General features: G+C 36.6%; 1 protein-coding gene across 1 annotated transcript in view; it reads left to right on the top strand.

Moving 5' to 3' along the window:
• The window catches only part of BLOC1S5 (biogenesis of lysosomal organelles complex 1 subunit 5), a 43,097-nt gene extending 17,569 nt beyond the window's left edge, over positions 1-25,528 (top strand). Inside the window, exons 3-5 of the mRNA XM_082729827.1 lie at positions 2,426-2,555; positions 8,790-8,848; positions 24,006-25,528. Coding sequence (XP_082585953.1) covers positions 2,426-2,555; positions 8,790-8,848; positions 24,006-24,185 — 369 coding nt within the window. The 3' untranslated portion in view covers positions 24,186-25,528. The remainder of the gene's footprint in view (positions 1-2,425; positions 2,556-8,789; positions 8,849-24,005) is intronic.
• The last annotated feature ends 577 nt before the right edge of the window (positions 25,529-26,105 follow it).

The following is a 26,105-nucleotide window of genomic DNA, read 5'->3' as shown; positions in this document are numbered from 1 at the left end:
GATTTAAGAAACATATTAATCAGTTGCAATATATAAGTTTTACTTTGATTTTGGTTTAAATGGGGATAAAAAAGAACATTAATGAGACACTTGAGGAAATGGGAATACCACTTTGATATTTAATAGTATTAAGGAATTATTATTGAGCACGTGTGTGTGTGTGTGTGTGTGTGTGAGTTATGAGGAGAGAAAGGGACAGAGAGGTGGTCTTTACTCTATTTTTTTTAACATTTTTTTAAAAGATTTTATTTATTGATTTAAGAGAGAGAAAATGAGAAAGAGAGAGCATGAGAAGAGGGAGGGTCAGAGGGAGAAGCAGAATCCCTGACAAGCAGGGAGCCCAGTGCAGAACTCGATCCCAGAACTCCAGGATCATGACCTGAGCCAAAGGCAGTCCCTTAATCAACTGAGCCACCCAGGCCCCCGTGTACTTTTTTTTTCTTTATTCTTTTTCCTTTTCTCTTTTCTTTTCTTTTTCTTTTTTTTTTTTTTTTTTTACAGAGGAGTCTTTGTCTTTTAAAGATGTTGAAATGATGTGCTGTTTGGGATTTGTTTCAAAAGAATCTAGAATTGTGGGCAGGAGAAGGTATGCATTGTTACAGAGGGAACAAAAAAAAAAGCCAGGAGTTGAGAACTGTTGATTGGTGATAAGTACAGGATTCATTTTTGATTCTTTCTCAACCTTTGTATAACTTTTTCATTTTTACTGTGGAAAAATTAGTAAAAATCTGGCCATAGCTGCTCCGTAGCGGCTCAAAACAAAATGAAGAAGAAGAGCTAAGAGTGGCTCAGAACAAAATAAAAACCTCAGCAATACAATTAACTTATTATTTCCCTACAATCAAGTTTACTACCCTTCTTTTTTTAAATTAACTTTTTATTTTGTATTAATTTTAAACTGACAGTGAAGTTACGAAGGTAGTATAAATAGTTCTCATATATCCCTCACTCAATTTCTCTCCCTACTAATATCTTATATAATGGGTAAAAAACTAAGAAACTAACATTGATACATTACTATTGATGAAACACTAGGCTTTATTTGGGTTTCATCAGTTTTTCCATTACGGTCCTCTTTTTCTTCTGGAACCTAATCCAGGGTACCACCTTGCATTTACTCGACTGTCTTTTTCATCTTCTTCAGCCTGTGACGGTTATCTTTCTTTGTTTTTCATGACTTTTACAGTCTTGAATACTGGCCAGTAGCCTGTAGAATGTCTTCCAATCTGGGTTTGTCTGGTGTTTTTCTTAAGATTAGGCTGGGTTATGGGTTTTGGGTAAGTGCCCCTGTCACATTACGTCAGAGGGTACATGTTATCACCATGACATCACTGATGATGTCAGCCTTCATTGTCTTTACTGTGAAGTCAGTATTTTTTGCTTTCCCTACTGTGTTCTTTGGAAGCAAGTCATTAAGTCTGGCCTACCCTCAAGTGATGGTGATGGGGGGTGGTGTTAAAGTCGCTTTCTGAAGAGGGAGTGTGTCTGGGGTCCTCAAGGCCACATCCAGGTTCAGTAATTGACAATAAGCCTTAGCATATGGTCATACTGGTGGGTAGGCTTTAATATGGCAGAAGGATACAGAGCAGAATCAGCAAAGGGAACAGGTGCATGACATAGATTTTGGAGGAAACCAGGCAGAAGCTTCCAAGAGTCTTCAGTGGAGTCACACTGGATGTGCGGCATTTCCGCAGCAATGAGACACCTGACAACACAGGTGAAATGCTTACTGGAGAAACTCACCAGAGTCTAGGAGTCCAGGGGTTTTATTGGCAATTGGTCAGGTAGGCAGTCTGTGCCTGGCATGTGTCAGAATTCCAGAGTCCCAGAAGAAAAGATGTGTCTTATCATTTATTGAAAGTTTTATACTAGTGCAGGGAACTATTTACTGGGCCAGTTCCCAGACCCTGGCCAAAGGCCAACCTTGTAAGCAGGCCTTTCTAAAGAGAATGGTCAATGTTAACTCTTTTCTGTATAGAGAAGTATCTACATGTTGTTACCTTTACTGCACATTTTTGAGAAAAATCGAATGAGATTTAAAAACAGCATAGTAATGGGAGCTATTATTATGTGTTTGATGTAAGAACAGCAAAATTAAAATTAGATCAAGGGTGTCTAATTTCTTTTCTGTACGGAATGAAGTATGTGGCAGTCTAGGCCTCTTTCTGTTCATTTAGTGTTTCTCCTGCCCAGTTTTAAATGTTGCTATAAAAATATTACTCATATTGCAACTTTTGAGCATTTCAAATAAAAAAAAAATGCCTCCAGGTTGTGACCTCATTTACTGCCAAATAATTGGAAGAAAGTTGTGTAGATTTCATTAATAAGTAATGGCATAATAACCAAAACCTGGCTGGAAATCCCAGAAAGTAATTACTGAGATTTAAGACACAGTATGTATTAGTAATTTACTTTCTTTTAATAGGAAAAACGTGGTCTTCGAGAAATGCGAGTTCTTGAAAATTTGAAGAATATGATCCATGAAACAAATGAACATACTCTTCCCAAATGTAGAGAAATCATGCAGGACAACTTAAACCACGTTCTCCAGAGATGTAAGCCAGCGTTGTTGTTGTTCTGTTTTGTTTTTAATATATATATTAAATATATTTGTTTTTAATATATATATTTTATTTCAAATGAATGCTGTGCCAAAATGTATTTCCTTCAATATTTTGATAGTAGGTGGAGAGAGAATTCTTAACCAAAACATGCAAATTGGAAGCCCTGCCACAGAGAACATTGACTATCTCGTGATTCATGTATGTTGCTGTTGACATTGAGAACCTCGATCTCCAAAGTGAGATGTGTGCATCTGGGGTGCACAAGACTATCAGTCCTTTTAGGATGGGAGACTATTGGAACACATTTTACCTTTTTTGTTTTTTTTTAATTATCCTTAAGAAGAAGTTTGATAATTAGGAGCTGGGCTATGAAATGAAGCTTCTTTTTCAAACAGGATGCTAGAGTTTTTAACTTTAAAAAAAAGACTTAAAAAAAATCTTTTTTTAACTTTAAAAAAAAAATCCTGTCATAAATGTTTGTATCTTATAACATTTTTCATTGAGCAAAATGTTATAGTTTGGAGAGATAATCAAAAAGAATCCTTATTGGGGCGCCTGGGTGGCTCAGTGGGTTAAGCCTCTGCCTTCCACTCAGGTCATGATCCCAGGGTCCTGGGTCTCTGCTCAGCAGGGAGCCTCCTTCCCTTCCTCTCTCTCTGCCTGCTTGTGATCTCTGTCAAATAAATAAAATCTTTAAAAAAGAAAAAAGAATCCTTATTAAATATACCAAGTAATGACATAAAATAAAAGTTTTATTAATAACTACTTTTACTCAAGGCTTCTCCTTAGATCTATATTGACAGTATTCAGCTTGTCCAGGGATAGATAATAGTGGTAACTGAAAAAATACCTTTCTGGGGAATAAGAAAGAAAGAAAGAAAAAAAAACTAGCCAGTAATATAATGATCTATGAAGGAAAGCTGCAGGGAGATTTGGTTGATAACTGAAAGCAAGTCTTTGTATTCAAATCCAGGTTAGTCTTATGTAGTCTGATGCCTTTAGGAGCTTGGAGACAGTGAATACCCCGAGATTATGTTTGGTTTCTTTGAGTGGAGTAGTAGAACATCTAAAATTGACTGTAGGCTTTTGCATTTTACTACAGATGTCCCGTGTTTGTTTGTACTGTCATTTCCTTAACCCTGACAGTCATTCTAGATGTTCTACTAACAGTAAAACTTGAATTATTATTAATGAGAATACTTATGAATGCCTTTGAGATGTGCTTGTAACTTGCCTTTTCTACACTTTTAGTATATAAAAATAAATTGGGTTATACTTGGTAAAAAATCTATGAGTTTTATGAAACCATGCGAACAAGTTTATATGGAATATACTGGAATATATTCCAACCTAAGTTAGCACTTTACAGGCCAAGGGATGAGTTAGGTTTTGTTTTGTGCCTCTTAACACAACTGCCACATTTATCTCTTCCTGTGCACGGTGGAGAGCTGTGCGCTCAGAATTCTGCAAGTGTGGCCTTAAGCTGGTGGTCCCACGTGTTGCACAGAACTAAGGAACTGTGGAGCAGCAAGGTGTGGACGTCTTGAATTACTGGAATGTAGAACTATGACGGAATCGTCAGCATGGAAGTATTTCTGCTTTGGGCCACGTAGCCACCCACCTTGCAGAGTGTCTCCAGATTTGGTGACCAGAAGCTTTAGAACAAAAACTGACCCATGGCTCCTTAAAAATCACAAAAAGTAATTGAGAGCTCTAGGAGGTAGGGAAAAAGCAGACCCTCAAGTCATGAAGATGCAGCTTTTATGTTATTTTAAGTGTTTCTTTACTATAAAAGAGAGTAGTTACTAAAAAAATTAGAAAAACAAAAAAATTATTTAAAAAACACTCAGAAATTAAAGTCACGTTGTTCTTATTTCTGCATTAATTAATGCCTTGAGAGTTGGAGGCCACTTTCCCCTCCTGCCTCTCTTCCCCAAGCCATCACTTGAAAATTTTAACTTTATCAAGGTTTGCAGTATTTGATTTCTGTCCTACACTTGCAGCACTACCAATTGTTTATTTAGTCATAGACTGTTCAGTTCCTTCTGATTTATTGATTAGATCTGTAATTATATTGTGATAGTTCTCACTTTGTTTCCTTAGCACTGTGATTTCATTTTTCATTTCATGCAGTGTGTTTGCTCTCTTTTAATGAGTTCATATTGTTATTTTGTATAACAAAGTACCTGTGGAAAGTTGTGTTAGGTTTTCTTTTCCGAATAGGTGCTTTGTCTGTCTTATCTGTCTCTCACAGGTTATGTGGTTTCTCCCCCCGCCCCAATCTGTTTCTGTACAAATGTAAGCATACTAGAGTTCTAAGAATTTTGTCAACTCATTTTCTTTTTCTAACTTTTGGGGGATGAAGTAATTAAAGTGGGATTAGGAGTCTCCGTTCTTGGCTGCCATATTTCAGAGTTTACAAAATACAACTACAATTCGCTCTTGTTCGGTAAATGATGGAATTTTTTACCTTTTGTTTTTCTTAACTTTTTATTTATCTTGTGAGTTAGGTGGGGGACTAAGTTTGCCTCATTTTGCTTCAGTCTGTCTGTATCTAGAAATCTTTAGGAATTCAGCAGTTTAAAATACTAACCAATTATTTATAGCACTTTGCCACTTAGAATTTTCACCGGTCTTTTCTTCTTAACTGACTGCCTCTGCTCCCCATCTCCTTCCTCTTCTCCCTTCTCCATGCTCTCTCCCATTCATCCCTCACATGTATCTTACTAACATGTTTTCTCGGCTTCACTTTGAGACCGTGACCAGAACCTGAGCGCCCTCATCATGTCCCTAACTGCCACCACCCTGGTCTAAGCCACAATGACGACCTCTCACCTAGATTGTTCGAGGAGTCACATAACTCGTGTCTTTCTTCCCTGTTATCTGTTCTCCACATAAAGCGCGAGTGATCTTTTTAAAATGTGACTTGGCTCCTGTCATTACTGTATCAGGATCTCCTCACCTTGCTTAGAGAAAAGCCAAAACCTTAGAGTGGCCTGGACATTTCTACATGATTGGACCCACCCTGACTTTTATTTTCTTCCATTTTCTTTTCCCACACTTCATTGTAGCTACTCTGGCCTCCTTATTCTTCTCCTAGTATGAGCAAATGTGCTCCCACTTCAGTGTTCCCTCTGGAATACTCTTGTCAGGTTTTTGTACATTTTCGTTTCCTATAGATCTCTGCTCAAGTGTCCACAGTGAGACTCTCCTAGCTCCTCTGTAATAACGTCGTCCGTCACTCTGGCATTCTCTGTCCTCTTTACCGGGCTTTGTTTTTCTCCGGAATATCCACCACGACCTAATGTGCTCAGTATTTATCTATATGTTGTCTGTCTCCCCAACTAACACATAAGTTCCGTGAGCTCAGAGACTGTTCTCTGCAGTACCCCGACACCTAAAACAGTGACACATTGTAGTCATGAAGTAATTTTGTTCATTGAAATGAATGAATAAGAATTCAGCCAACATCTTCTGCTACCAAACCAAAATTATTTGCTTATGTATGTATTTGAAGTTTACATACACACACCATGTTAGAAGGTATTTGCTTCTCTTGTGTGAGGATAGTCGGGATGTTGTTAACTGTTGTCTGTGGCACAATTACTCTTTGTGGTGCTAATTTCAAAAAATCTTTTGGTTGAAAGAAAATTATCTTACAAATTCTCGATGCTTTAAAAACACTGAGACAACAGGGGAAACAGCTTCCTACTGAATTAGGTATAACCAGTAAGTGATATGGTGGTGATGGGAAGGTTTGCATAATGGGCCTTTTCCCCTTGGGACCTCTAATCATGAAGAAGGAATGTTTGGTATAGTCACGTGGTTTTTCTTGTATTTTAGAAAAGCATATTTCATGAAATTAGAAAGTAAGCCTTTATTATTGTGTGGCTAAAGAATTAAAAAATCAGTTACTTCAAAGGGACTGAAATTTCTAAAAATGATCATTCTGTCTGAGACCAAAGACAGTCCCTATAAAGAACAAACGTTTGCCTCTGTCTGATGTGTTCTAGTTAAAATTTTAAAGAACATAACAAATGACAGAATAGTGTTACGGTCTTGTAACTCTTCTTTTACATTAAACCCAGAATGATTGGAAAATGAAGAAGCACCCAAAGACCACAAAATGGATTTTTTTAAAAAGTTGTGTTTGGAGTCGGGGGAAAAAACTCCAATCAGGAAATGATAGAACCACTGCTTGGGAAAAATGATGTAATATTAATATGCCATAGAAAGAAGGCAGATCTAATCAGCTCCCATTTTGTTTTGTTTTCATCTTTTCTTTTAGAACAAACAATGATTGGGAACATAATTTTCAGTCCTAAAATACTGTCTTTGATATAACTAAAATAAATGGTTACTGATAAAAACATTACTTTTGAAAAGCAGAGTCCTCCTCTTTTACCATATTCTCACAGGGAGGGACCTAACATTTTTCTGAAAGGGAAATCACAGTCCCTCCCTGTTATGGAACTTGTGAGCTATTTGGGGCTAGGTTTGAGTAGGATAGGAAGGCAGAATTGTAAAATACTAGGCAAACCTCTGTTTAAGCAATTGCAAAATAAAGTGGTGAGATACATACCTACCTGGTAAAGGGATTTCAAATAAGAGAAAATCTATATAGGGAAAGGATTAATCTGAAAGGTCCTTATTATGAAAGCTGTCAACCTTGAACTGTTCTTTAAAGACAAGTAAAATATTTTCATTAGAAGAAAAGAGTAAGGAAAGTACAGTAAGAAGAAAAATAGTGGTAACAACACTCCTTAACTACTTAACACTGTGCGAAGAATTGTTCTCAGTGGCATTAATATGACAGTTATTATTTGTGAGTCTAGTAGCTACTATATTATCTCATTTAATGTCAATTCCAAAGTCCTCTTATTAGTTGTTAGGTTTAATTTACAGATGAGGAACTAAGGTGCTAAGGCATTAGGAACAGCAGCGGTCACAGCACCTGGCACGTAGTAAATGCTCATTCAGTGTTAGACAGGCAAATCAATGAGCAAGCGGGCATGCCAAGTTATGCGACTAAGTGCTCAACTCCAGTTTTGACTATGGCTTGCTGTTAATTAACCTAAATGCGAAACAGTGAAATAAGTGAAAATGTTTGTGGACAGAACCACAGTGGATCGAGTAAATGAAGAGGTCTGAAAAACTGTTGGATGAAGACAGTTTCCTTGATGAGATCATGAGAGGAGCAGAGTGTTGAGGGCATGAACCAAGTCCTTAGAGGCAGGGGTCTGATTTTATTTTATTTATTTATTTTTTAAAGATGTGTTATTTATTTATTTGTCAGAGAGAGTGAGCACAAGCAGACAGAGAGGCAGGCAGAGGCAGAGGGAGAAGCAGGCTCCCTGCTGAGCAAGGAGCCCTACGTGGGACTCGATCCCAGGACGCTGGGATCATGACCTGAGCTGAAGGCAGCCACTTAACTAACTGAGCCACCCAGGCGTCCCAGGGGTCTGATTTTAAATCATGCTTTCTGTACTTACTAGTTGTATTACCCCTCTTTGTACCTCAGTATTTTTACAGATGCCAGAAATCTGTAAAATGGGACAGTGATCCTCTCCTAATAGGAAAGTGGGTTTAAGAGGAATAGTACATGGGAAGTACTTAGCATAGGTCTGGGCACATAGTAGTACTTAATAAATAAGTCTAATAATTACTACTAATCGTTGTGGTCCCTTGGAAAGGGAAATCACTCAGTGAAAACAAATTTGAATGTGGTGGTGGCAGTGAGGATGAATTAACAGATAAGAGAGGAGGAGCAAGAACAGAAAGTTGTGGAAGCATTGTAAGTATCAGGTACTGCCTGCAAGAGAGAAGTTCCTATGTATGAGTAAAGGGGGGAGAGAGGGTGAACAAATCAAAGAGACACTGTAGAGACAGACTATATATAAATTTATCAGGCATTTTATATCTTTTTAGAGAATTCTGTAGCTACTGTTGACAACTTGTCATTGGAATTAGTACTTAAAATCCTCTTGGCTTGTACCTCAAGGTTCAAAAATGATTGTGGTTCTAATGACGGCATCCCTAATATACTAGCAAAACTTCCTTTTTCCCTTCTAGCCACCTCACCACGATCAAAATAGTATCAGTTCTTTTGTATAGCTTCATGAGATCTGAAACAATCCAAGTGTTTTGGTGTGTTTTGTTTTGTTTTTTTCAGGTAAGTCTTGAATAAGGACTGCTGACTGAAACCTATTGTATGTTTTATTTCAGTGCAAGCAGCTTCTGACTCAGTCTGTAGACTCCAACAGAGGGAGCAGGAACGAAAGAAGGTAAAAGTAGATCATTTGGCTAATGGGGTCTATAACTGTTACTGTCATCATACTGTTATCAGTTGCTTTTTTTTTTTTTAATATTTTATTTATTTATTTGATGCACAGAGATCCCAAGTAGGTAGAGAGTCAGGCAGAGAGGCAGGGGCCAATGGGGGGGGGGGGGAAGCAGGCACCCCTGCGGAGCAGAGAGCCTGATGCAGGGCTCGATTCCAGGACCCTGAGATCATGACCTGAGCAGAAGGCAGGGGCTTTAACCCACTGAGCCACCCAGGTGCCCCAGCAGTTGCTTTTGATTAAAAAAAAAAAACCTTCAAATTTGTTTTCTTTATGCAGTGATTTAAAAAGATTTAAAAATGACTAATTCATTGAAAATACATTGAGGAGGTGTGAACACATGATTGCACCATCCATATTCTTCTAGTTCAAATTGTAGACCTCTTTTTATTCTTTTTCAACATTACCATCTTTTCCCTGAAAGTAGTATTTGTCTAATTGAGAACAGAGAATAAGACTTTGATACAGGACAAAAAATACCCACCAGATCGAAAATATAAATCTTTTTTTTAAGCATGAAACATTGATGAGTAGGTTATGTATATTTCTTCTAGAAAAGGAAGGATTCATGCCTGTGGATGAGTTATTCAATGAATAGTCCTATGAGTATGTGAATTACTAGCTGAGTAGTGCTTTGCTTATTGAAAGTCTATCTTAAGTACATTCAGATGTGGAAAAACAGCACAAGAATTTAAGTTCCTATGTTTTGTTTTTTTTTTTTTGCTGTTTTCACTTATAATTTTTATATTTTTATAACCTAATCATTGTTGTAAACTAACAAAGATAGACTTTTTAAGAAATGTTGAAAATACTAAATCACTCTGAATATAGTGCCTTTTATGTATCAACAAGTGCAACTATCTCCATTTCTATGGAATGGGTTGTGTTCAGATGTGCACTGTATAAAAATTGAGTGAAAAAACCTTGCCGGAGTTTCAGTTTCCACAGCCTCTGTTTAACTCTAAATATCAATACAGAGTTTAAAAATTCAAAAATTTGGTGAGTTAGACCTTACTGAAAGGACTTGACATTCAGGCAGGTGAAGACTGCCCAGGAGGAGTAGGGGCCTGGCAGGCTGGGTCAGGAAGCAGGGCCCCTGAGCATGCTGACAGAATGGCAAGGCAAAGCCCGGACTGGGAAACCTGTCAGGGTGTAGTGCGTACAGTGTCCAGAGAGCACTGTAAAGGCAGGCACAGGAGCTCATGTGGACCATCCCAGGCTGGACAGCAGATATTTTTTGTTTCTCTACTCTGTGTGGTGCCACTGGGGATGAAAGATTTTAGTTTGTTAAGTTTAAGGCAGTTCATACACTCAGGAACTAACAATCCAGAAGAAGAGTCTCAAACCACTAACACTAGTATGATGTAGGATAAAGTAGGACCTGTGTTCAAGTTACAAAGAGCTTTGTAGGATCTTGGCAGAAGGAGTAATGTAGTAGGAACATGGTGGCATTCGAGCCCAATCTTAATCAGTGAGTAGGAATTCAGTTGATGGAGGATGGGGAGAAAGCTATTGTAGGATGAGGGGATACAGTGTAAGCAAAGACAAAAGACGTGAGAAGTCCTTGGACTCACACAGCCACTATGTAGAGTATCTAAATGGTTATTTCCGGAGATGATTGTGGAGTATCTTGAATGCTATATTAAACAATTTGTGGTGGAGGGCACCAGCACCATTTCTGGTTTTGAGAAGCAGAAAAGCTATTTGATAGAACACTGGCTATACTGGCTGTTGCGTAAAGAAGCAATTCTTTTTATTTATTTATTCAAAATAAAAATTTTAAAAAAGAGTGTTCTGTGTAGCATGTTATTATATGATTTAAGCAGATTCACGTGAATATGCACTCAGACATTATTGATCTTTTTTCCTAAGACATTGTCAGAACAGTTACGATTGTGATAAAATGTCAATTCTTGCCACTCTTGAGCAGAACTAACCTAAAATTAAATTTAATTGGAATAATTTCTCTTGTCACATGGAATTTTTTCACATTTGGTGTATTAACAGTGTATAAGTAGGAAAATGACCAGCTTAGGTGAGAAAATACCTGGAGTCTTCTACTTCTGGTGTTCCCTTTGTTGGCTCGCCTCATCCCCTTACACAAATCCTTGAGCTTCAAGCTCCTCAGTTGCAAAATAAATACCAGTTACACTTACCTGACAGATTGATTTTTCTCCTTATACCAGGTAAGTTGTATTATATAATCTGCATGAAACAGCTTTGCAAATTGTACTGCATCAAGTGGAAGGCACCATTTTCCCCCTGCCAGCTCGATTATTGTTTAAGGTGCAGACAGTCACTCTGGGTAGGAGCCCCGCTGTGGTCTCTTAAGTTGGTGAAGCATTTGAGAATGCCACGCATTCACGATTTCTTAGATTAAAAGATACTAAGATACTCTCCCTTGGTTTGAATAAAAATGGCTTTAAGAAATAATAAAGGCCTTAGATTATGTTAGTCTTACATTTATTTCTTACAGGTAATATGTCGGAGAATGTTACTGAACTGTTTTTTAATGTGGAATGCACATTAAAAATTAGTATTTTAGAATGTACTGAAATGTGTTTCACTAACTGTGCCATGCTAATGGCATTTACGAAGCTACCTGTGTAAGAATCCACTCCAATTATTTTCTTTTCTCAAGATAATTTAATAAAATTGACCAGCTGAATGTTACACAAAGATGCATTTCTCAGACAACGCTCAGAGAAAAGTAATAATTCTTCATATTCTGCAGATCAATAAACCTTTAGTCTCTGTTTCTTTTTTAGTGCTTGTCTAGTTAGCAGAACATTTGAAATATGTATCTTTAAGGACCCTTTTTCTATACTGCTGTATCTGATTTCTGCAGAAACTTTGACATGGCCGAGGTTTCGGATTACATATATATAAAAGATACAGACGAGTTTAAATTTTCATCTAGCAAATATGTACAAAGCAAAACTGACCTCTGGCTGGGTCGTGCAGTCTCATGTTAATTGTTGTCCTTGGTTATACTGTTGGCTCCATTTTGTATATTTGAATGGCTCTCAGAACAAAGAAAGATGGGAGTAGTAATGGAATAAAATAGACTATTGCCATTAATCTTTAATTCTTTTATGTCAAGACAATATGTGGAATTCTGTGGGAAGTAAATTATGATAAACGTCATTCATCCAAATTACACTTCCCACAATTGATACCTAAAAGTACATTCAGAAGAACAATAAATGCACATTCCCCAGTTGTTTAACATATGTCTTGAAAACTACCCTCTAGTACAAAGTTGCATTTTGGAAGCTAGCATTAAAAGTAGTGAAATGAAAAGACAGCTAGTTTAGAAAATTCACGGACTTAAAAATACACCATCAAGGGAAACACGCTGTGAATACCCTTCAGCAGTTTAAACTTAGGTTCATGCACACGTGACAACTTTTGAAGCCATATTCGACCAGACTAGAGATAATAATAAATACGAATCCTCTGATTCATCTTGCCTACATATACTCACTTGATTTTAGTTACACCCCTGCATGATTTTTTTCATGAGAGCAAGGAAATAACATATACGTTGTTCGTCGCGGAGTTTGACAGTACAAAGGAATAGATCAGTATGCAGTAGTCTGTTTAAAATCCTTTCTGATGGCTATCACATTCCGACACTTCTAACTGCAGTAAATTCTTTTTCATTTTTTGGTATAAGGCCTAGGTTAAATTAGTGACAGTGTATTACTGACAGATGTTTGAAAGGGCCTTTTAGGCCTTAGTTGGCTTATTCAGAGTTTCCCTGTAGGCCAGGGTGTCTCAACCTCTGCACTGTGACCTTTAGAATAGATAATAGAATAGATAATTCTTTGTTGTGGCAGCTTGGTAGGATGTTTACAAGCATCTTTGGCTTTTACCCACCACATGCCAGTAGCACTTCCTTCCCCCTAACCTGTGCTGTGATAACCAAAAATTTGAGGGACAAGAGAAAATTAAATGATGGTTAAAATCCACCCCTCCCCAGATAAGAATCACTGACTGAGACTATAATATGTACAAAATTTTGTTTTTATTTTGTTTTTACAAAATTTTGTTTTTACGGTTCACTTATAGACCTGTTCTTAGACATAGGTTGGCTTCTTTTTAAATTTATCTCTAATGAGATATATGTAAGTCAGTGTTCTATTACTGTTTTTCCTTGTAGAGAAAAATACAAATCATTACAGCAAAATACTCTGTACACAGTTGTAGCTCATTTATAAACTTCTTTTCTCTTTTAAAGTTGGCATTTTCTAATTTTATTTTAAAAACACATTTATCCACTCATTTAAGAATGTAACTGATTCCATTTAGAAAGAACCCTCTGGCACCTGATGTGAGAATTTTTTTGTTGTGGTAAAATAAGTATAACATAAAATTTACCATTTTAACTGATTTTAAGTGTGTAGTTCTGTGACATTAAGTACATTCACATTGCCCTACAACCATCACTACCATCCATTTCCAGAACTTTCATCTACCCCAACTGAGACTCTACCTGTTAAACACTAACTCCCCTTTCCTACTCCTTTATTCCTGGCAACCAGCACTCCACTGTCTGTCCCTATAATTGGACTAGTCTAGGTACCTGTGCTAAATGGAATAGTACAGCATTTATCTTTTTGTCACTGGCTTATTTCTTTGTTCACCTATGTCATAGCCAGTATCAGAATTTCATTCCTTTTTAAGAATGACTAGGACTCCATTATATGTATATTCCATATTTTGTGTATCCTTTCATTTGCCTTTGGATACTTGTGTTGCTCCCACATTACCACTATTGTGAATAACACTGCTATTAACTTGAGTGTACACCTATTTGTTCAAACCCCTGCCTTCAGTTCTTTTAAGTATACACTCAAGAGTGGAACTACTGGGTGAAATGGTAATTCAATTTTTAATTTTTTGAGGAACGACCATCCTGTTTCCTGCAGTCATATTTCTCTATATTCCCATCCACAGTGCACAAGTGTTCCATTTTCTCCGTGTCCTTGTCAACACTTGTTATTTTCTGTTTCTTTGGTAGCAGCAGTCCTAATGGGTGTGAGATGGTATCTTACCGTGGTTTTGATTTGCATTTCTTTAATGATTATCATTATCATTACTTTAATGACTATCTTTTCCTTTGTTTATTGGCTATTTTTATGTCTTTTTTGTAGAAATGTTTCTTGAAGCCCTTCGCCCATCTTTTAATCAGGTTATTTGGTTTTGTTTTTGTTGTTATTGAGTTGTAGGAGTTGGTTAATATATGTTGGATATTAACCCCTTATCATACATATGATGTGTAAATACTTTCTCCTATTCTGTGGGTTGGCTTTCACTGTTGATAGCGCCCTTTGATACACAGAAGCTTTTAATTTTGATGAAGTTCATTTTTTTTTTACTTTCATTGCCTCTGCTTTTGGTGTGATAGCCAAGAAATCATTGCTAAATCTAATGTCATGAAGCTTTCCCCCTATTGTCTTCTAAGAATTTTATAGTTTTAGATCTTGATAGTTAGATCTTTGACCTATTTTGAGTTAATTTTTGTATATGATGCAAGGTAAAGGTCCATTTTCATTTTTATTTATTTATTTATTTATTTAAAGATTTTATTTATTTATTTGACAGAGAGAAATTACAAGTACACTGAGAGGCAGGCAGAGAGAGAGAGAGAAGGAAGCAGGCTCCCTGCTGAGCAGAGAGCCCGATGCAGGACTCGATCCCAGGACCCTGAGATCATGACCTGAGCCGAAGGCAGCGGCTTAACCCACTGAGCCACCCAGGCGCCCCCCATTTTCATTTTTAGTTGCATGTAGATACCCAGTTTTCTAGCACCACTTGTTGAAAGGATTACCTTTTCCCTATTGAATGATTTTTGACACTCTTATAAAAAATCACTTGACCATCTATCTAAGGGTTTATTTCTGAACACTTCTATTCTAGTAGTCTGTGTGTTTTTCATTATACTAGTACGACACTGTTTTGACCACAGGAGCTTTGTGGTAAGTTCTGAAATCAACAAATGTATATTGTAAAATGAAGGTTTTATTATTATTCAGATATGGTAAGACCAACTGATAAAGGGATGACTGCCAGGGAAAGACTGTTTATTATTCATAGTTCCCAAGTGGAGGTTGCATGCTGTACCACACAGGACCATATGAGGATGCACCAAGGTTAGTCAGGAGGTGGGGTGGGGGGTGGGGAAACAGGTTATTATCATTCATATTATTGTGGTTTCAGCAGGAAGGAATATGTGAGACAGTGTTAGCAGACTTAGGATTGGCTAATTTGAACAATTTCAGAAGGCTCTAGGGGATAGGGGCTGTCTGGCCTTGTGTGATTACAGCAGGTAGATAGTGGCCCAGGGGCTGAGATCCCAGTAAAGGTGGTTGGGGTATGGACTCTCAGTTGGTTGGCTTGCATATAAAAGGTATACTCATAGGGGAGTCATGAGTCCTATCTCTAGGAATGAGCTAGCCCTGGGAAGGAGAGTCTCTTTCCAGAGTTAGCAAGACCCCAGTTATCAAAACTGTAGAACCACATGGTCAAGACAGTGTGAGGCCTCCAACTTCATTCTTTTTTCAGGATTGTTTTGGCTACTTGGTGTCACTTGAGATTTCATATGACTTTTAGGATGTATTCTATTTCTGTAAAAAAAGTAATTGGGAATTTAATAGGGATTCCACTCACCCTGCAGATTACTTTGGATAGTACTGACATCTTAACAATATTAAGTCTCCCGATCCATGAATATGAGGTGACTTTCCATTGACATGTCTTTAATTTCTTCTTTAGGAATGATTTCTAGTTATCAGTATACAAGTCTTTTGTACAAGTCTCCTTGGTTAAATTCATTCCCAAATAGTCTTTTCAATGCTACTGTAAATAGAATTTTCTTAATACCCTTTTTGAATTGTTCATTGTTAGTATATAGAAATGCAATTGATTTTTGAGTTTTTATTTTGTAGCTGGCAAATTTGCTGAATTTGTTGATTCTAGTGAGGTTTTTTTTGTTTTGTTTTTTGTTTTTTTTTTTTTGTGGAACCTTAGGGTTTTCTGCATATAAGACTGTGCTCTTTGTAAGCACAGATAATTTTACCTCTTTTCCAATATAGATGTCTTCTTTTTTTTCTCTCCTAATTGCCCTGGCTAGGACTTCTAATACTAAGTTCAGGAGAAGTGGCAAAAGCAAAATTTTGTTGTCTCCTTCCTGATATTAGAGGGAACGCTTTCAGTTTTTTGCCATTGGATATGATGCTACCTGTGAGTTTTTCACATATTGGCCTTTATTATGTTGAGATAGTTTCCTTTTATGACTAGTTGATGGGGTGTTTTTACCATGTGAGGGTCTTGAACTTTGACTAATACGTTTTCTGCGTTAGATTGAAATGGTTAACATGGTTTTTTTCTCTTCATTCTGTTGATGTAGTATATTTTTTCATTGATTTTTGTGTGGTGGTTTTTTTTTGTTTGTTTTGTTTTGTTTTTGACAGAGAGAGATCACAAGTAGGCAGAGAGGCAGGCAGAGAGAGAGGAGGAAGCAGGCTCCCTGCTGAGCAGAGAGCCCGATGCGGGGCTGGATCCCAGGACCCTGAGATCATGACCTGAGCCGAAGGCAGCAGCTTAACCCACTGAGCCACCCAGGCGCCCCTGATTTTTGTGTGTTTCAAACCATCCTTACATTCCAAGAGCAAAATAGTGTGTGACTATTTTAATATGCTTTTGAACTCAGTTTGCCACTAATTTATTGAGAATTTTATATCAGTATTCATCAGGAATATTGATCTGCACTTGTTTTTTTCTTATAGTGTCTTTTTTTTTTTTTAAAGATTGATTTATTTATTTGACAGAGAGAAACACACTGAAAGAGAGCATAAGCAGGGGGGAGTGGGAGAGGGAGAAGCAGGCTTCCTGCCGAGCAGAGAGCCTGATGGGCTCAATCCTAGGACCCTAGGATCATGACCTGAGCTGAGAGCAGATGACCAATGACTGAAACACCCAGGGACCCCATTTTTCTTTTAGTGTCTTTATCTGCATTTCATTTCAGGACATTGGTGACCTCACAGAATGAGTTGGGAAGTCTTCCCTTCTCTTCAAATTTTTTAAGAGTTTGAGAAGGATTAGTATTAATTCTTCTTTAAGTATTCTGTAGAATTCACCAGTAAACTCATCTGGTTCTGAAATGACTTGATTTTTAATACCACATGCTCTCCTAAACTCTTGCTAGAAGAGGAAAAACTGTTTTAAAGTTAGTTTCACTTTTGTTTTTTAAAAATTAGCAGGAGCCCCACATATAAATCCCCGAGTGGTTAACAGTGTATGCCTGTACTTTTTCTCTACCTATTCAGGTGTATTCAGTTTTTTGAAGCTCTTAATTACTTTTGAAATTGGAATGTGAAATACTTGTTAGTTTCTGCCATTTTTTAAAACATTGCCAATTCTGAGACTAATAATTTAATATATTACTTGGTTTAAACAATGTTATATAGCAAAAAAGAGTAGAAAACTGGATTTTTACTCTTGGTTCTACCTTATTCTAAGTGTGTGTCCATGGAAATATGTCTGTATAGGAGCAGCATTATACCATATTTGACACCAAAAATAGACCTTCTTTTAACGCTTCTCCCAAAAAATTATGTTTAATAATAAGCCAGATGTTAAAGAATAATGAATGACAAGAACAAAAATGCAGATGGTATTGTTTTTAACTTCATGTATGTAGTCACACCAATAAAAAAATTAAAAACTTGAAAGAACTATAACACCAAAGGAAAAAAATAAGTAATAAATTTAAGTGCATTGATTATTTTTTGGAAAAAAGAAAAAAGTCACCTATATATTGTCTGTTATGGTAATTAATAATATTACCGCTTGCTTTTGATTCTTAGGCAGATTAGTTAATAACCTCATTGAATTTGATATTTGACTATTCAAATTAAATAGTATAGACAGATATATTAATCTCTTTGATTCACAGGTGATTTAAAATGGCTTTTAATTATAATTTTGAAATTTCTTTGACATTAATATAAATATGTTTATTTATATTAATATAATTTAATATAAATTAATAATAAATAATAAAATAAATAATAATAAATTAATATAATATAAATATAAGATAAATAGTTCAGAAAAGTGTTAAGCATAAGAATAAGTCTGGAAGAGCTTCATAAAAATCACATCACAATGAATTCCAGAAATTGCAATACTGTCTTTATTCTTTGGCAGTTGTTCTGATGGCTCTCAGTGTCCCCATAGTATAAAAATTTTAGGTCTAAATAAAAACATACTCAAACTTAAGTACAAAAAAATGGTAGTATAGAATAATGGATTTGAACTGATTCAGATCTTACCTGCATTTGCCCTACTGTCATTGTTTAAGTGCAGTTATATTTAATTCCCCAGAGGTTGGAGGGTCTTAGTGTCTAAAGAAAGCTGAAATAATTCTGGACTACTTGGTATTTACTTTGGAAATAAACATGTATAGCCGACTTCATCTTTGTCCGTGACTGGTCATGTAACTGGAAGTCCTCTAAATTCACTTCAGTGTAAAAGACACAATTTATTAAAGGATAAATAATAAAAATGTGTTAATTTGAAACACATTATTAAAATTCAACAATAATCTCAGTAATTGAGTAGAGCTTTAGACGAAAGAAGGATTGTTGGTTTAGGAGTATTTTATCACCGACATTTTTCAGTATGGTCAGTGCCTGGTGATGATAAAAAACAGTCTTTCATTTGTTTGTGTCCTTGATGTAAATTCTCTACAGACAATACACCGTCTTATTACTTGCACCCAGGGCAGAGCTCTCTCACCCTCCTGCTGTTGCTGTGCCTCTGCATATTATATCATTGCTGAAAAGAAAAGCTGCAAACTATCCTATGTGATGTGACTTCATTTTGTTGTTATTAAAGAAATACGTTTGTACAAACATCAGGAAATAATCTTTAGTACTCATTGAACTATTTATAATACCGGGAAAAAGGTTGCTAGAGAAAGGATTTGGTGTGTATGTAGGGAACTATCACTTCCTATCAGACTTGTATGAAGCTGTTTGACCATAGCTAGAGTTAAATGGGATCATTGTTTTTCAAATGTGTTTTAATTAAAGGAACACTTATTTCAGACTAAATCTCACATAGAACCCCATTTCTTTTTCTTTTCTTTTTTTTTTTTTGGCTATTTAAATTTATTTTTTTTTAATTTTTTATTTCTTTTCGGCATAACAGTATTCATTGTTTTTGCACCACACCCAGTGCTCCATGCAACCCGTGCCCTCTCCAATACCCACCACCTGGTTCCCCCAACCTCCCACCCCCGCCCCTTCAAACCCCTCAGATTGTTTTTCAGAGTCCATAGTCTCTCATGAGAACCCCATTTCTTGAACATAAAAGCAGAATTGCTGTTTCTGAAAGTGATGTGCCCAGGAGATGATGGTCTGCAGTTAGCGTGGTTATTTATAAAAGATTTTTCCTGATTTCTGAGAGCTTTTTGTAGTTGTGACCAGATGCATTGGCATTTTGGGCTAAGTCCTTGGCTTCTGTAACCTCCTCATGTATGAGCTGGGGCGCACGTTGGCGTTAGAATGGCTTCAGCGGAGTTGAAGTGTTGTGACAGTCTGTTAGGGGGCTCATGTGTTGCTTTCAATTAAGCAGCTGCTCAGCTCCTTGTCCTATTCCAGGGAAGTTACAGCTGGCCAGACTGCATTTCCGTACATTTTGAATAGCTAGACCCTAGGATAGCCTTTCCTCCTGTCGTAGAATACTTTTCAACTCTTTGCCTAGGTGATATGTAAGATACAGCTAATTGGGAATTTTTCTGCTATTGCATAAAATAAAACCTTATGGGAATCTTAGAAAATGGAACATTCCATCCAGCCAAGTTGACCTCACAGCTGAGGTTTTTATCTTCTTCAGGCACACCACTTTTATCACTTTATTTTGGGAGGAAATCTTTAAAAAATATATTTCATACTTTTCTGATTTTCATAAAAATTATTATTATAGGCTAAATTTCTTTATGAAATTAGGAGTTATTGAAAATAGTTTTACATGATGGTGAATATGGGGGTGTCCTCAGAGAATTAGAGAGTTTTTCTCTTTGGGAAATACCCTCAAATACTATGTGTGTTCTAGGTTTTTGTATCTGTGTTCTCCCTCCCCATAAGGCTAATGCCTGTCATTTCTTCCTATCTCACTTATCAGCATTTTTTTTTTCTAATTTGTGACTTTTAATATGGTGTACTTTTAAAAACTAGTTAATTAACATGGTTAGAATTGTGTATAAAGTAAGGTAAGTTAATTCAGAATCAAACAAGCTTTTCACGAATACTGCAGTATTTGTAATTGGACTTGACTTTTTTTTTTCTTTTGTTGGATTAAAAGACTTACTCTAGGGGCTCCTGGGTGGCTCAGTGGGTTAAGTCTCTGCCTTTGGCTCAGGTCATGATATCAGGGTCCTGGGACTGAGCCCCACATGGGGCTCACTGCTCAGCAGGGAGCCTGCTTCTCCCTCTCTCTCTCTCTGCCTGCCTGTGATCTCTGTCAAATAAATAAATAAAATCTTTAAAAAAAAAAATGAAAATAGACTTACCATATAGTCATATAGTTCTCCCCTAAGTTTCAGTAGATGTTATTCCAGCTAGGCAGATGTTATTTATTTATGTAAAGAGTATGGTATTGGCAGTACGTGAATGTAGAAGCTGTCCTTTAATTTTCTTTACTGATTGGTAAGAAGAATGCAATGTGTAGCACTTACTTTTCTTACTCATTGATTCATTCATTCATTCATTTTAGAGAGAGAGAGCACAGGCAGGGGGAGAGTTGAAGAGAGAGGGAGAAGCAGACTCCCCGCTGAGCTGGGTGGAGCTGGAGAGGAGCCTGGGATCAGGACCTGAGCTGAAGGCAGAGGCTCAACCCACTGAGCCACCCAGGCGTCCCTCCTAGTATTTTCTTTTATTAAAAGTGAGAGTCTGAGAGAAAACTAAAAGTGACTTCAAGAAGTTCTTGATGAAAAAAAAAAAAAAAAAGAAGTTCTTGATGAGAAAGCAAGACTAAATTTTCAGCTAGATTAGAGCATAGGCCACATTCAACTTCTTTTTACCTGAACTGTGAGGCCAAGGAGTGATCTATCTTTTGTGAAGAAGCTAGTTGGAATATATATATTTTAGTCATGATATTCTGAAACTACGAAATAGACATACTGGTATTTAATGACATCTTAAAGTCCTTTCTTAGAACCAAATGATAAGGAGGATTGAAATTGAGTATAGGAATGGGAAGGGGAAACTCAGTTTTATTTGAGTTGCCTGTATTGTTCAATTTATTACAAGAATCCATTGCTGAAATTGGATTACTAAAACTAGAATGCCTGGGAGGTTCAGTTGGTTAAGCCTCTGCCTTCGGCTCAGGTCATGACCCCAGGGTCCTGGGATGGAGCCCGGCATTGGGCTCCCTCAGCTCAGCCCGGACCTGCTTCTCCCTCTCCCTCTACCCCCTGCCCTGCATGGACCTATGCATGCACGCAGGATTTCTCCCTTTCTCTCTCTCAAATAAATAAAATCTTTAAAAATAAATATTGGATATTTTTTGAATTTATTAAAATTAATAAAATAAAAAATAAATTATTAAAATTAAAGGACAGAAAGTGAGGAGGATAAAAAGTGGTTTGATTTTCCTTCTAGATGTTTTGCTTATAATTTGTATAATAGTGATATTAATTTTTATTAAGTTCCATAGGCATTGAGCTAGGAACTGGACATATATTACCTCTGGACTTCATATTTATTTATGAATGTAAAGTATTTTCCTCATTTTAAAGTTAAACTTCAGCTCGCTTAGGGTCAAGCAGCTGGTAGCAAGTGAACCAGAATTTGAAGTTAGGTTTATATGCTTCCCAAATCATTTTTCCATTGAATTGGACTGGAAAAAGTGCTCTCTGGTGGGAAGTAGAATTAGGGCTGTTGCCTTGTGGTCTAAATCACAGGGTTGGCTGAGCCAATTATGACATACCTTAAAAGAATAAAAAGAAAAGAAAAATCTATTAAGCAATATCTGAGTGTGCATGTTTAGTATTTTCTGATTTATTAAAAAATAGTTTACAGCTAAAAGCAGGATCCCATCTTGAGAAAGTCTATGTGCATTTTCTTCTATCTTTAGTCTGACTGTGGCTTTTCTCCTAGAATATAATAATTTTTGCCCAAGTTCCCTGAAAAGAGTTTAATGAACTCTTCATGTTTTATTCATCTTTTGGAGAATTACAATCCATGAGGCTGAAAAGTTAAAAAATAAAGTTCTGAATTTTGTTTAGCCTGTTTCCTAACTTTTTGTTTAGCCTGTTTCCTAACCTGATTGCCACCAGCAAACCCCTCCCTAACCCTCTCCCCACCACTGTAGTGCCTGGTCTGAGGCACATGTTTTACGGGAATGTTTGACTTTAAGGCAAACTTCAGACTCACTCCAACCTGGTTTCACTTGAAAAGCCTCTGTGCAGAGAAACCGGATCAGATTGGCAAGAAAAAGCTCTTATAGTAGTTGTTTTTGTCCTGTAAAAGAGACTTTCTACCTGTGTAACCCTTCCTCTGGAAAGATCCAATTCACACTTTGGATAAAAAAAGGCATAGGTTAGGTATCACGAAGACCTAAGTTTGAATCTACAACTTAATAGCTGAGTGACCGTGGAGAAATACCTTTAATGTCCTTAATCTTCATGTGTAAAGTGAAAATAATGTCATTTTATAACAGTAGTTTTTAGGAATAGATAAGATACGCAGGACAGGTAGCAAAAACATGCATTTCATAGATACTTAGAGAACAACAAATTATCCACCTTTTTATCTTGCTTATCATCATCTCAGATGAGAGAGAAAATGGAGCAGCTAGGATGTGATGACAGCATGAAAACACAGTTTCCATTTTTTTCCCTACCGGCTACCCTTTTGGCGTGACCAGGCATCTGGGCACCAGTATTTGAGTGTGTCAGGTGTCCTGTTTTCATTAGAGTGCTGGAATTTATAATGACTTTAGGTGCTTTATAACTTTTTATGGTTTGTATCTGTCCCTTTTTTTTTTTTTTTTTTTCTCAATAGGACTTAGTCTGTATCCAGACTTCTAAAGACATGTATGTAGAACATTTAAGGCAGGGAGATAAAATTCTTTTTCTGACTCTCTTTTGTATTTAGTTTCTCTTTGTTGCACGTATTCAGAGATGATTAAAATTGTACTAAACTTACACCTTTGCACTTATACATTGTTTTATCTTTATTGTTGTGGTAGTCAAAAGAAAATTTTTTCATCTTCATGTAGAAATATTAAGGAACATCTCAAGAACTTATTTGCACAGATGCTTTTGGTGTTTATTTACTTTAAGGAATGGAACAAAACCAGAAGAAATGTCATGAGTTCTTTTCCAGTGATTAATAATCTTTGCATCTTAGGTCTTTTTTAGATTTAAAATCTTTTTAAAATTTTCTTTAAAAGATTTTTTTGTTAATTTATTTGACAAAGAGAGAGCACAAACAGGGGCAGTGGCAGAGGCAGAGGGAGAAGCAGGCTCCCTCCCGCTGCGCAGGGAGCCCAACTCAGTCCCAGGATCCTGGAATCATGACCTGAGCCAAAGGTGAATGCTTAACTGACTGAGCCAGCTAGGTGCCCCCAAAGCTTTTTTAAATTTAAAATCTTTTTTAATGCATCAAAAGAATATTTTATGTAAGTCATGCACCTTGGTTTCTCATAATAATGATTTCTTTTGGCATATATTCTTTACATTTGATTTAAAAATTATATACACTTAAATGGAATTTGAAAAGAAATAGAGACATGAAAATTTACTTGGATTGTATTTGATTTTGTCATTTAAAGATACTAGACATTTTAGAAATTTCAGAAATACGGTTACCATCTGAGTTCACTCATAGTAAGAGAAGCCTTAGATGTTTCTGATTTGTCGTGTTCTTGTTAGACATTAAAACTGCTGTGCCATTTTAGCATTGTGACTTTCAAGCTGATTGCTGTAGTATGCAAATACCAGAGTTAAAGTTATGTTTGTCTCTTGTGCATAGAAGGATAATTGTCTGGAAAATGTCATGTGACTTTCAATTTTTTTTCTCAGATTCTTAATGACCATTTAATAGCTAGTGAAAAACAGCATATAACCCAGTGGGAAGATTTCATGAAAGAACAACACAGCAGACAGGCTGAAGTGGATGAAGAACACAGAAAAGCCATGGAGAGGCTTAAAGAACAGTATGCCGAGATGGAGAAGGACCTAGCGAAATTTTCAACCTTTTAAGAACTTTAACCACAACAGTGACAATTTAGTAAGAGAACATTGACTTCCCCCAAAAAACTGTGCCCACCAAACCATTTAGCCTCTGCTTCAAGCTTAGCAATATATTCAGTGGCACTCTTACATCAGAAGAAAGTTCCACTGGAGTCTTAATGAAGTGTCTAATAGAAGAAGAGTGCCACAACTTTCCAGTTTTAAGTGCCTATATATGACTATTTAAATGGGGAGGATAGGAGGAAAAAAATGGGATAAATTTGCTTTTTGTTAATCAGCATTGGGTGTCTTTTCAGTTGATTATCTCAGAGAACTGTAGGTATAGACTTAGAAAAATAATTTAATTCATTCCCATATTGGGTTAGTTATTGTGGCTTAGAAGGCAGATAGAATAGCTACCTGTCATAACGTCCTTGGCTATTGGAAGAATGTATACAGTATTATTCCATGGGTAATGTGGACAAAGACAACTGTCTTTGGAGCAGAGATCCCATTTAAGAGAGGTGAGAGTCAAAATCTTTTCTCTACTGAGGCAAAGATGGCCACATTGGTCTTTGAGCCGCCCGTTGGGAAGGGTTGCAGGTTTTACAGGACAGCATGATGCCACGTGTTTCACTGAATGACAAAACACACTTGTGAAGTGGCCTTCCAGCACTTAATATTTTCAGCTTTTAAAACAGACTTAGAAGGAAAAGCTTACCAAAAATATATTTGACGTTTAGCCTTTCCAAAAACCATAATCTTATCCATAGTATTTACCTCATATTTGTGTCTGTTTTGCTGTGGGTAAGCTTTATAAGATAAATAATGTTTATCCATGTTTCAACTGTGTAATGAGTAATCAGCAAAATCTGCCAAGGAGTCCCTCTGGAACCATATAAAGATTCTGGCTCTGAATAAACCAGAAGTGTTTGCCCACATGGCAAATGATCCATGTTAAATGTAAATCCTTTTTTAGTGTTTAACGTCTGTTCTCATAAGCAGGTGTATTATGATGAAACATGTACCAAGTCTGTCATCACTGTGATCTTTAAAAAAATCTGCATTTAACAGCCTAATTGAGAAACGAAGTTGATTTTTTATTTGCCATAAACCTAGCAAAATTAAATGCAATAATTTCTGAGATTTATAGCAAATGAATTCGAGGTATGGATAAATCTTTCAAATATTTTTTATTGCTCTCCTGTAAAGAAAGGCACAAGAAAGAAAATACCCAACTTTCTCGTGTTATCTCAGTGTTGCTACTGTAGAGAAGTGACAATGCTTGCTTGTGTAAATTTATGGCTTACTGTCAAAGCTTCATTCTTGGCTGCATGTTGAAAATGTGATTAAAGTTAATAGAGGAGATGAAATAAGTATTTGAGATTTCTTTCAATAACACTGAACTTCGGCCAACTTTCTCTGTCCGCTACTGTAGGCTTGACAGGTTCATCAATCATTCTCTGGTACCTGGACTAAAAAGAGCACTTGCTGACACTAAGGCATGTTGGAATTTTCTTAATTCTCTTTCAGTGGATGGAAAAAAATAAAACCATACTTCCAAAAATAGCCCACACATGAAAAGGGAGGGGAACCTTAAATGAAAATTCCCTTTGTACTGTAGGCAGTTTTTGGAATGCTATTAATTGCCAGCGCACCATCTGAACAGATGCCGTAACCAAGAAATCAGGACTGTGTGTGTGTGAGAGCAAACGTGCTCTTAATGTGGCTGTTCCAGTTGCACAGCAAAGGTTTCTGATAGTGTCTGCTCCTCTCATATGATAATAAATACTGTCTAAGTTTGTATATTTCATACAAGGATCTAAAGGACTTCTTAAACCCAAATGAGTTGGTAAGCTCTTTGAACTGTAAAAATGAAGGTAGTAAATTCTTTCTTTGTAACTTTGTTAGCTAGTCAACATGGTGTGTGAAAAAGACAGTTGGTTTGCC

Source organism: Mustela nivalis (genome assembly GCF_964662115.1).
Source record: "Mustela nivalis genome assembly, chromosome: 5".
In the NCBI taxonomy this organism is placed as follows: Eukaryota; Metazoa; Chordata; class Mammalia; order Carnivora; family Mustelidae; genus Mustela; species Mustela nivalis.
The sequence above is the reverse complement of the archived record's forward strand: the minus strand, read 5'-3'. Positions and strand labels throughout refer to the sequence as shown.